Source organism: Rana temporaria, chromosome 7 (genome assembly GCF_905171775.1).
Source record: "Rana temporaria chromosome 7, aRanTem1.1, whole genome shotgun sequence".
In the NCBI taxonomy this organism is placed as follows: Eukaryota; Metazoa; Chordata; class Amphibia; order Anura; family Ranidae; genus Rana; species Rana temporaria.
In genome coordinates this window covers 29,688,225-29,701,309 of record NC_053495.1, presented here as the reverse complement: position 1 = coordinate 29,701,309, position 13,085 = coordinate 29,688,225, and the positions used below count along the sequence as shown (strand labels likewise).

General features: G+C 42.4%; 1 protein-coding gene across 41 annotated transcripts in view; it reads left to right on the top strand.

Moving 5' to 3' along the window:
* Positions 1–13,085, top strand: part of CADPS (calcium dependent secretion activator) — a 553,237-nt gene that overhangs the window by 266,264 nt on the left and 273,888 nt on the right. For all 41 annotated transcript variants that reach the window (XM_040359139.1, XM_040359135.1, XM_040359125.1 and 38 more), the window contains exons 7-8: positions 10,211–10,322; positions 12,499–12,638. In XM_040359139.1, coding sequence (XP_040215073.1) covers positions 10,211–10,322; positions 12,499–12,638 — 252 coding nt within the window. The remainder of the gene's footprint in view (positions 1–10,210; positions 10,323–12,498; positions 12,639–13,085) is intronic.

Here is a 13,085-nt window from a genome sequence, read left to right as displayed (position 1 = left end):
AGTAATCCTTCAATCTTTACTTGCAGCTGCCCGCTGTATTCCTGGATAAGTCTTTATAAACAGCAATAAACATGCTCCCCTCAGGCTGAGCCTCTAACGGACATGGTTCTGCCCCAGGCTTTGGGCTTAACCTCTGCTGCTCCTCCTTTGCGGACCCTTGAATTACTGGATAGGTCTCATGTAGACCTAGCAGCCAGTAGGGTTCATGGATAGGCCTCAGGCTTCAGGCCTAGCAGCCAGGATCTGTTTGACACACATCAAGCCAGGCTGCAGCCCTAGGCGGAAAGAACCCCAATCACCTGACTCCTCCCACATAAATAGCCTATCCCAGCATGCAAAGCGGCCGAAAGAAACTTCTGCTAATTGACTGAGACAACTTATTTACTCATCACCTGAATTTACTGTAATCCATTATCCTAATGCCAAAAGCAACAGTGTCTACTATTAACAGAAGTGAGAGAATAGAAATTGAACTCAGACAGAAATCAGTAGATCTAAGACTACCAATTAGCCAGGCTAGTTACCACCTAGCACAATTAGATTTATTAGCAGCCCTGTTTAGGACCAGGGTGCTACAATCTCCCCCTGCCAAGGAAATACTACAGTATCATTCCCGATATCAGAATTTCCTATACCCCCAACAGAAATGATAGTGGAATATCTAGAAGAGCTAATTGTTCCTTAAAGGACTGCCATATGTATGAACAATTAGGATCCGCTGCTGTGAAAGACAAATTAACTCTCATTAATTGCAGTCTCCTTCAGCTTTTTGTTTGGCATCATTGTCTCACATCGGGAAGGGTTTGACTTAGGAGATTTATGAATAGCACAAATTTTTTTTTTCCACTCATAGCGCAATCACTTCACAATAGTTTAATGAGCTACTGAAGTGCACGTCCTGTGATTGATGCTGTGTGGATGTAAAGTGCTTAATGGCAGCGTAGCAATGACCATTCCTTGTGCAGTGTGGCAAACCAAGAACGTAACCTCAGCCAATGTCATTAAAGCGGGCATTGATGTCTGTAACAACTGGGCCCCACAATATACAGGGGTTGATTTACTAAAGGCAAAGACAGTTGCTCCAGAGCTTAGTAAATGAGGTTAAGCTTCACTTTACAAAGAATACCCAATCACGTGCAAGGAAAAAAACATTTTTTTGCTTACACATGATTGGATGATAGAAGTAAGCAGAGCTTCTGCTCATTTAATAAAATCTGGAGCAATTGCTCTTGCCTAGTCTATTTGCCATTAGTATATCAACACCATAGAATCTCACCCCTGATCGAAATCACAAGGCCTAAGTTAAAAAGATAAATACCCCAAAAATTGCCGTAATATTTCCGTAGACTCTGACTTTTGGCTTGTTTGTCTAGGCAAGGATGACATTACTCAGCATTCTCCATCCCGGTAAATCTCAGGATTCTTGTGAGCTTCCACAAGGCTTCCTTTCCCTGGTTTTAGATGCTCAATGGAGTAGCACAGAAATAAGGAAGGGTGAATTCATGGTGTTGGGGAGGGTGGAGTTAGGCAGCCTTTTTCATTTGCCAAGCATGGGCAACTGAATTGATAACTTTAAAGCCTAAGTTTAGAAAATTATATCAGTATAGCTTTCATGAATGAAAAGTAATCTATGAATGGAGGATGGGCGGATGAATGAAAGGTCCAACTTCTCCATTCATAGATCACTTTTCATTGATAGAAGCTATAGTACTGTTTGTGTGTACTGAGGAGGGGGGCCGAAAGGGCGGGTATGGTCGGCACTACTGATGAGAGTCTATCACAGGTCCGGCACTGGAGGGGACAGAGGACTTCAGATTTCCTCCATGACAGTAGGCACCAGCATAATGAACATTTGGGATTAAATGTAAGTAATGTCCCTTGTGCTGATTTAGTTTTTGCTTCCATCGCTTAGGCTTCAAAAGAGTACAGTTGTCAAAACAGTTGTTGTTTCGGGAAGAGTCAAAAGCTTTGACTGGAATGTACATTTAATACTACCTGACTGCTATGATCTCAGATCAGCCTTTCTTCTTTTTCAATTTGGCTGTAGGAAATTAACGGAATGTTTACTGTCTCTTATCAATTAGCGTTCCAAGAGTACTTAGAGCCATCTACAAACATGGTCTTTATTGCAGGCCTTCCTTGTTTAGGGTTTAGTCCCTGTGTGACAATTTCCACATCTTGTGAAAAAACCTGATGAAAACGATTGTTTGTTTTTTCCTTAGTAACATTTGTCGATAACATATGGTCTGAGAATGCTCGGCAAATATGAAGCTTTTAATAGTAAACAGGAGTGTCGGTTCAAAGGCAGATGCTGTCATGCAGTGCATGGAGCATTTCCTTCACGCTCTGCAAAGAATATCTATCACTTCCTTGACATTTTCCATTCCTGGGAAAAGGGAAGATGAAAATTAATTAGAGATGAGAAAGCAGATCTTAATATGGTCTCTGAACATTGAATTTTAGGTGTTGCAACATGTTGACTAATTGTTTGCTTCAGTGGCAACCGGAATCTAATATATGCTAATATAGGTGAACGTTCCTGGATTTGAAGAAGGGCCAAATATATCTCGTAGTTCCTTTGTCACAGGAGAATCTCACATTAAATATGTCGGATAGGATGCATTAAGGTGAAAAACATAAGGCTTTACAACCCCTTTAAATACCCACCTTGGAACGAAACCCTTCAGTGCTGTAGAGTCACTGCTGAGAAGGTTGACAGGTTCCCTCTGTCTGTCTTTCGGCTTTGAGAGCTCCGGCTATGTGATTGGCTGGAACTGCAATGTGGTCACTGTAAGCTGGACCTTCAGAGCGCATGCGCTGATGATGTCATTGGCTGCATAAACTCTGAATATTCACAGTACCTACAGGTAAGCCTTATTATAGGCTTATCTGTAGGTACAAGTAGTAGTACAGAGTTTATCATCAAAAGTGACAGTTAAAGAAAATCCCAAATTTTGGGTTGTTCCAGGAAAAGTAATGGAAAGGAAATCTTCCAATGGGGACACTAGTTCTGGTGACTGGTTACCTGGGGGTCCTTAATGCCACGTACACACGATCGGTTCATCCGATGAAAATGGACCAATGGATTTTTTCATCAGATATCCGATGAAGCTGACTTTCATCAGTCTTGCCTACACACCATCAGTTAAAAATCTGATCGTGTCCAACGCGGTGACGTAAAACACAGCGACGTGCAGAGAAAAATTAAGTTCAATGCTTCCGAGCATGCGTCGACTTGATTCTGAGCATGCATGGATTTTTGACCAAGGGATTTCCCCACATTGATCGTTTTTTTCTATCGGTTTTTTAACCATCAGAAAATGTTAAAACAGGTTCTATTTTTTTTCACCGATGGGAAAAAAATCGATGGGGCCCACACACGATCGGTTCGTCCGATGAAAACGGTCCATCGGCCGTTTTCATCAGACGAACCGATTGTGTGTACAGTGCATAAGGAATTTCCTTAATTTGCAGGGATTTCCTCTCACTTCCTGCTTGGCTATGAGACAGGAAGTGAAGGGAAATCTCTGTAAAGGGACACAGATGACGGACATAGTTCTGCTTTAATAGAAAAGAAACAACCACAGCAGTAAACATCCCTAAGACCCCTTTAACACTGAGGAGTTTTTCAGGCGTTTTAGCACCTAAATACCGCCTGAAAAGCTCCTGCCCTGCAGTCTCAGTGTGAAAGACAGTGGCGCATTGCCAGCAGTATTAACCCTTTTTCGGCCACTAGCAGGGGTTAAAACCGCACTGCTAGCGGCCGAATACTGCGGCAATTCCGCGGAAATTCTGACGGTATAGCGCCGCTATAGCGTTAGCGCACCTCCCGCCCCAGTGTGAAAGGGGCCTTAAGGAAAGCACATTTCAATGAACAGAGTGACTCTACTATTCTTAGGCACTATCTAGCCACTGGCCAGTGGAGTAACATGTACAAAGTCTAAAGTGTTTCCGAAAACTCCAAATTGTGAAAGAGCGATACAATCCTACTAAATAGAGCTCTGGTGACAGCAACAACTTTCCACAGGCAACAGTCAAGTTCAATGCACACGGTGGCCTCTTAGCACACGGATGGCCATTGGATGGACTCTAGTCAGTAGTCTGTCCCCTGATGGCCGCTCCTGTAGGCTAGATAGAGGTAGATAGATATATAAAGGCAAATGAGTGAGAGATGTAGGCCCCACTGTACCTGGTGGCCTCTGTGTTGCTGGGATGTCTCTAAAAGCATGGGGGGGGGGGGCAGGTAGGAGGCAGCCCACAATACATTCCATTCTCTAGCCCAGCTCAATCTTCTCAACACAGAGGAAGCCTTGAAATAACTTGCTCAGGGAACTGCTAAAAATGACTATATCTACAACTCATGGTGTGATGGTCAGTGGGAAGAATACTCCTTAAGGTAAATTGGAACAATGTAGCGCTAATACCTGTGTAAAGCTATGGAAAGAACCCACATCTAAAAATAACAAACCAAATCTACATATATTAGAGTTCCACCCAGGAAAAAAATGTTTAGCCCAAAAATCCTAAAACAAATGGAAAAAAAATAAAAAAAAATAATAATTTTATACTCACCCGAAATACCTGTTGCTATGTGGATGTCCGTAATCTGCCTCTTCCGTAGCCGTGGTCCGTCTTCTTCTTCATCTTCTCCTAGTGAATGGGGCGTGCTGCTTTCTGGGAACTGTGTGTGTTCCCAGAGAGCAGCCGCCCATTCACAAGTCGGCACGAGACTCGCGCATGCACAGTAGGAAATGGGCAGTGAAGCCGTAAGGCTTCACTGCCTGTTTCCCTTAGTGTAAATGGTGGCGTGGGACCTGCACCGATTGAGGGATCGGCATCGGGGGGCCATCAGCGCCAGCGAGTAGGACAGGTAAATGTCCCTATTAACACTGTTAGTAGCTGCTGACTTTTAAAAAATAAAAATTTGTGGGTGGAATCCCGCTTTAATACATGATTAAATCTTAAAGTGTAACCACGTGACCTTACTAAACATATTAGTGTGCCAACATATAGTAAAGGCTTGCAAATAATAACTATGAATTAAAAAAGTGTATAAAGTGACTGGAATCCAAACAAATGGAAATGAGCGTGACTTCACCACAGGAAAGTGCATGAAGTGACTAGAGTCAATTAGAGTCCAAATTAATGTGGATAAAGATGGCTTCACCATAAGGAGATCTTGAAGATGGAAGAGCTTGACAGAAGTGCCACCACCAATGGTAGAAAAGGGGGCTTACCAAATATAAAGGACTAGGGAAGGTATACACCGCCCAAGTCACCAAAGGCTTGTATTGACCACCCTGATCTAAACAGCTGCTCCTGGATCCAAACGACTAACCTCAACTTGAGGGGTGCTTAAAATGATCAGCTTTTATTTATTTATGTAAAACCTTTATCCCAAAAGGTAAAAAAAAAAAAAAGTTTGCTGCAACTGCTTATAAAGTGTGAGCTGGAGTTTGACCTAAATCTTGAAATCTGTTAGTATATCTAACACCCCCCCCCCCCCGACTGACAATGCTGTTGTCCAAAGGTGCCCCCTATGCTCCTTAATCCAGAGTGGGGGCTCTCTAATACAACGGGCATGTTACTAGCCAGATCACCAGGTGAAAACAGAATGAAAAAAAACCTGAGATGACAAAACTAATGCAGCCACCACATCTAATGATTGGTAAGCTGCAATATATTGCCATTTTCGTATTGGGTTTAATACCTCTTTAAGCCCAGGATCACACTGGGCTGCGGGAATGAAGCCGTGCAAGTTCAGCTGAACTCGCACAATTTCGGCCGTGATTTCAGAGACATCTGTGCAGGTTTCTGCACAGATGTCAATGTAAATCGCGGCCTGAAATCGCAAAAAGTAGTTCAGAAACTACTTTTTGAAATCGGTGCAGCACCGCAGATGCCCACTGATTGGGACAGTACCATTGCTGGCAATTGCCGGAAAATGCCGCTGATTTGACATGCAAATTGACATGTCAAATTGCATGTCAAAACACACCAGTGTGAACATGGGCTTATAGGAATTTGGCTTGGATCAGGATTTGAGTTATGATTTACTAGTTCAGTATTTCCTCCTTGTGCCCTGGCCTAGAAATCTTTTGTCATTATATAGGGTTCATTTCGTGTACATCCCACCTTTCAGCTTTGAAAAAATCTCAGCATTTATTTTACACAGAAGAAGCTGAATGTGCCGCTACCTGCATGCTCGGGGCATCCTCGTTTGTTGTAAAGTTCACAGCTGTCGTCCTGGGCAAAACGCATCTGTCTGCACCGATCTACTGCTGATGAAATGCATTTGCTGGCAGGCACCAGCTGTTGAACTCTATCCAGACTTTGTGCCTTCTCAAAAGCATACAGTCTAGATTCTAGAACAAAATCCCCTGTATCCTGGCCTCTTAATTTCACAATCCAAATGATGCTCAGTTACATGTATTTATAAGATCTGCCAATCACGTCAGTCCCAGGGCAGTAGAGGAGTATAGAAGAGGAGGAGATAAAGGTTATACTCAAAGGGCTTTTCCTATACGGAACAGATAACTTTACACCTTCATACAGAGAGAAGATCATGTTACAGGTTTTCAGAACAATAATGCCCTGTACACACAATCGGTCCATCTGATGAAAATGGTCTGATGGACCGTTTTCATCAGTTAACGGATGAAGCTGACTGATGCCTATACACCATCGGTTAAAAAAACGATTGTGACAGAACACGGTGACGTAAAACACAACGACGTGCTGAAAAAAACGAAGTTCAATGCTTCCTAGCATGCGTCGACTTGATTCTGAGCATGCGTGGATTTTTAACCGATGGACGTGCCTACAAACGATCGTTTTTTTCCCATCGGTTAGGAATCCATCGGTTACATTTAAAACAAGATTGCTTTTTTTAACCTATGGATAAATAACCGATGGGGCCTACACACGGTCGGTTTGGTCCGATGAAAACGGTCCAGCAGACCGCTCTCATCGGTTTGACCGATCGTGTGTACGCGGCATAAGAGCATCCCCTGACATCCAAGAAACAAGACCACCCCCCCCCCCCCTAATTTAGATAGTAATGGTAGCCACTAAAGCACTCTGACTTACTCTTTGATTTAATATTGATTCAAAGCGTTATTTTACCAAATATTATTCAGCCATTTGGATCCATGATTCCTTTTACCATTGGTTACATGTGTCTTTGTGCACGTTTTTTTTTTTTTATCAAATCACTAGAGACGACGTAAGAGAATGCGACGGCCGCGCGTACGTTCGTGGATCGTCGGAAATAGCTACTTTGCATACCCGACGCGGAAAACGACGCAAACTCCACCCAGCGGACGCCGAAGTATTGCATCTACGATCCGAAGGCGTACGAAGCCGTACGCCTGTCGGATCAAACCCAGATGCCGTCGTATCTTGGTTTGAGGATTCAAACTAAAGATACGACGTGGGAAATTTGAAAGTACGCCGGCGTATCAGTAGATACGTCGGCGTACTCTCACTGTGGATCTGGCCCTTAATGTGTATATATTTTAGATGTAATTTTCAATATTTTAAAATTAAGATTCTATAAACTTTTACCTGGTGGCATTGGAGGTCCCTTTTCAGGCACTTTGTGCTATAGGGGGACAATGTTCTGTCTCTCCCCAGTTATGCTCCTTGCATTGTCACCTTATGACATGGACTTCCAGTAAAAACTACTGTGACTAAAGTGACTGTTTCAATACACATTACACATCATGGCCGATTTGTGTCAATCAGCAAACCCAGCCTGAGAAATCCTATACAGCTATTGCTGAAGTGCTTGTAGATAGTAAAATAATGCAGGAGATCAGAAGAACCAAGATGCAACAAAAGATGAAAACAATGGTAATAAAAGTATTATATTAAAAAAGGCGATTGTTTGTGATATACAACAAACTAAATGTCATTCATATAGGATTTTCATCTTCTTTAAAGACATCAAAAATGACTGTCAAGTTTCCAGCCTGATGTTTTTTTAATGCAGTATGAAGAAATAAAATTTAGTGCTGAAAAAAATCCACTTTTGCTTTGATTTTGTTTATAAACTGTCACAATGTTGAACATTTTGTCAGATAGAACAGTGTGGTTGGTGTCTGTCTGGATACCAGTAGACTTACTGCTGTGGGAATGTTAACTGTAACATGTGCTTTGTCAAAGAGAAAAATAATAATCTATATACAGTGGAACCTTGGTTTAAGAGTAACTTGGTTTGAGAGCGTTTTGATTTGCGAGCAACTTTTTTTATAAAATTCTGACCCGGTTTGCAAAAGTTGACTCGCAAGACAAGCAGAATTCAAAATAGCTAAATCGGCCTGCAGTACCTAATTTGGCCTGAGGTACGGGGGCGCAGAAGCCAAGCAGAGCCGAACATTGGCCTGCAGTACCTAATTTGGCCTGAGGTACGGGGGCGCAGGAAACAAGCCGAATTGTCCTCGGGCCTTTTCGTCCGTTTTCGGCACTCTCAGGCGCCCCCCCACCTCTGGCCGCATTTGTTATTACATCCCATTGAAGTCAATGCGGAACAAATTATTTTAGTTTCCATTGACTTCAATGGGAAAACTCGCTTTGATATGCGAGTACTTTGGACTACGAGCATACTCCTGGAACGGATTATGCTCGTAATCCGAGGTTCAACTGTATATGTATGTGTGTGTGTATATATATATATATATATATATATATATATGCTGTATATATATATAAAGAATACCAAGAACACCCACTACATTACAAAACTCCTTGGCCATGTGCCTGTCTGTACTGCCAGGGTAAGGAGCTCAGTAATGCTAAGCTGCATTAAAGACAATGATACGTTACGCCGCTGTATATTTGGGCGCAAGTTCTGTATTCAGAAAGAACTTGCGCCCTTATTTACGGCGGCGTAACGTATGTGTTGCGGCGTAAGGCCGCGTAATTCAAATGGGGATGTTGGGGGCGTGTTGTATTCAAATTTGCCTTGACCCCGCGTTTTTTAAGTTTTTTGTGAACGGCACATGCGCCGTCCGTAAAATATCCCAGTGTGCTTTGCGCCAAAGTACGCCGCAAGGACGTATTGTAATCGACGTGAACGTAAATTACGTAAAGCCGTATTCGCGAATGACTTACGCAAACAACGTAAAAATTTCAAAACTCGGCGCGGGAACGACGGCCATACTTAACATTAGCTACGCCTCATATAGCAGGGGTAACTATACGCCAAAAAAAGCCGAACGTAAACGACGTAAAAAAATGCGCCGGCGGGACGTACGTTTCTGAATCGCCGTATCTACCTAATTAGCATATTCCTCACGTAAACATACGGAAGCGCCACCTAGCGGGCAGCCTGAAATTGCAGCCTAAGATAAGACACTTACACCTGTCGGATCTTAGGGATATCTATGCGTAACTGATTCTCTGAATCAGGCGCATAGATACGTCCGACCGCACTCAGAGATACAACGGCGTATCAGGAGATACGCCGTCGTATCTCTTTTCTGAATCTGGCCCAGAGTGTTTGGTATGCACACTCCAGTTTCAGTGCCGCCACCTTCTAAGATAGATTTATGTACCTGTTTCCAACAAATACATGAATTTGTTTTCAACACCAACAATATTGGTGTGGAGGTGCAAGGGAATTCCAACAACTATTTGTATGAATACCCCCAGTATGTCTCTTCTACAATGAAAAGCCTTTGTTATAGATTTTTTAACAATAGTTTAAGGGAGAAGGGTTTCCATAATAGATTTTATTAAGGAATCCTGCTTTAATTCCACCTCTGGAAATTGTTAGAGGGCACCTAAAGTTTAAAGAGAACCTGTGCTTTGCCCATGATGGGTGGGAGCATGTGACTTACCACCCTTTCTCCCACATTATAGAAGGATTAGTCACTAAGACCCCCCCAGCCTAAATTATATTCAGTGTTTTCAGCCACTGTAAAGGAAGCTTTGAATACCACCATAAATACTAGTAACTAGAAATTGGTTAATAAAGAATAAGAGTTGTGCTACTGCTGATCTGCAACATCTTGCACCTACAAGATCTTAGAAGCAAACTACCATCCCAGACATCTGTCTCACATTAACTAGAGAGACAATTAACACATTTCTTGTCACTGAGTTGTAGCACATTTTTGTGCTATATTGTCGTTTTTTATTTAACCCATTGTCTGATTTGCATAGCATAAAGTTGCAAGTTGACTATTGTTTATTTGTTGTTTTGCAGCTGGGGGACACAAGGGGACTTTAGCACCACACATGCGCTGCCTGCTGTCAAGGTCAAGCTTTTTACAGAGAGCACTGGAGTGCTGGCACTGGAGGATAAGGAACTTGGACGGGTAAGGAATATATCAACGTAACAATGTTACACCCAAATGTCTAAGATAGGAAATAGTTATACATTTTAGCAATAAGATATTTAGCCAAAAGACATACCCTTGACATGCCCTAGCTCCTCCTTCTATCAGCTTCCCACGGAAATATGGGCAACTCATCAGTGGTAGAATGTGTTTTTGGTTTCTTAATCCAAAACCATTGTAAACAGCATCACCCACATTATTATTTACTGTATACTGGCTGCAAGAATGTGGGCAAAATCCCAACACATGAGAACCAACTAGGACCAATTTGTCAGAAGCCAGATAACCTTACCTGTAGCTTTTAGAGTTATAAAAGGAAGGTGAAGGTCTTGTATTACATTCACACAGTCATGCAGAAAAGGTTAGGCCTGGAGTAAGAAAAAGAAAAGACATGGACGGAGGACGTGACAGGGGTTAAAGGGACTTGGGTCTAGGAGGGGTATTTCTTGAGTTTTAAAGAAAAAATTGTTGTAAAGACTTATGCCACGTACACACGACCGTTTTTAATGTCATGGAAAAAACAAAGTTTTTCTCGACGTGATTCTTGTCAAGCCTGCCTTGCATACACAAGATCGTGAAAAAAAAAAATGCTCGAGAAAAGCGCGGTGATGTACAACACGTACGACGGCACTATAAAGGGGAAGTTCCATTCGGATGGCGCCACCCTTTGGGCTGCTATTGCTGATTTCATGTTAGTAAAAGTTTGGTGAGAGATGATTCACGCTTTTCAGTCTTCGTGCTTTTCAGTCTGTTACAGCGTGACGAATGTGCTATCTCCATTACGAACGCTAGTTTTACCAGAACGAGTGCTCCCGTCTCAACTTGCTCCTGAGCATGCAGGTTTTTTTTACCGTCGTTAAAGCCTACACACTACGGTTTTTCACGACAAGAAAAACAACGAGAAAAATTAGAGCATGTTCTATATTTTTAATGCCCATTTTTCACGTCGAGAAAAATGCTCTGGAGCATACACACGATCGTTTTTAATGACCAATTAAAAACAAATTAATTTTTCTCATCATGAAAAACGGTTTTGTGTACGCAGCATAACTCGATTAGTGGACCAAATAGGAATGGGTGGAGCTGCGAGGGGTGGTCAGTCAGGGGGTCCCAGGATATCCTCAGTCAAAAGGGAGCTGAGTTGGGTAAAATTTCCCATCCTTTGTTCCTGCTAGCTTGTCTCATTGTTCCTCGTGAGCTATTTTGTGGTTAGTGTGGCAGAGTCATGGTGACTAGCGGGGTACAAGGTCCTTGAAGATTAGTATGGGGCACAAATGTACAGTATAGGAACCCATCCAAAGGAACATCTTCCAGTAGCTGATATGGTTGTGTCTGCATTTGTTGTCTCCGAGTCAGTGGTTGTTGCAGCTGGAGGCCTTTACAGTTTGTTAAAGTGATTGTAAGGGCTACTTTTTTCCTATAAAAATAAAAAATATTTTATACTTACCTCCTCTGTTGCAGTGGATTTGCACAGAGCATCCAGCATCCTCCTCTTCTCGGGTCCCTCTTCTGTGATCCTGGCTCCTCCCTCCTGTTCTGTGTCCCCACAGCAAGCAGCTTGCTATGGGGGTACCCGAGTGACAGCTCCCTGTGTCCATTCAGACACGGAACCCCGACCCTGCCGTGCCTCCTCTCTCCCCTGATTGGCTAGCTGACTTTGATTGACAGCAGCGGGAGCCAGTAGTGCCACTACTGTGTCTCAGCCAATCAGGAAGGAGAATCACGGGAGGATGAGAAATTCGTGGCCATCGCTGGACAGAGAGGAACCTTAGGTAAGTTTTACGGGGACTGAGGGGGGTTGCTGCACACAGAAGGCTTTTTTATCTTAATGCATAGAATGCATTAAGATAAAAAATCTTCATGCCTTTACAACCCCTTTAATAATGCTGCTATAACTTTTAACTCCAACTTGTTGTTGTGTGGTTACTGTAAGAGGGGAATGATGGTCCGAGCAGAAGGGAGACCAGCTATCTATATTACCCTGGTCATTTATGAGTTGTATGCAGGCAGCGCCCTTATTGTTAATTGAAGTCTAAACCTCAGTGCCATCCATGAAGGGCATGCATTGCTTCTTTTTTGTTTTTCTCATTCCTGTAGACTCACCCGCTCTTTATTGTCTGACTGTTGTTTTTTTCTGTTTCTGTGTATATTTTAGGTCGTTTTACACCCAACACCCAACAGTCCCAAACAATCAGAGTTGCACAAAATGTCAGTGTCCAAAAACTGCCCTGATCATGATCTTAAAATAAAGTTAGCAGTCCGAATGGATAAACCTCAAAACATGAAACATTGTGGGTAAGTACTCAACAAATTGTGAGAATTTACTCAATAAATCATGTCTCTTGTGTCTTTTCATCTACTTTACAGGCATCCATTTACCTTGATTCTATATTATCTGCTCTGTAGTTGTTGATTCCATGCAGACAGTAGTAGACCATAAAAATTATTTTTGCTTTACTTGTAGAATTATTCATTCTGCTCTTATAAATAATACCAACTACTACTGTATTCATGTTTTGGTATTATTACTCATATTTAAAGGGGTTGTAAAGGTAAAAAAAAAATTCCCTAAATAGCTTCCTTTACGTTAGTGCAGTCCTCCTTCACTTACCTCATCCTTCGATTTTGCTTTTAAATGTCCTTATTTCTTCTGAGAAATCCTCACTTCCTGTTCTTCTGTCTGTAACTACACATCGTAATGTGAGGCTTTCTCCCTGGTGTGGAGAAAGCCTCTTGAGGGGG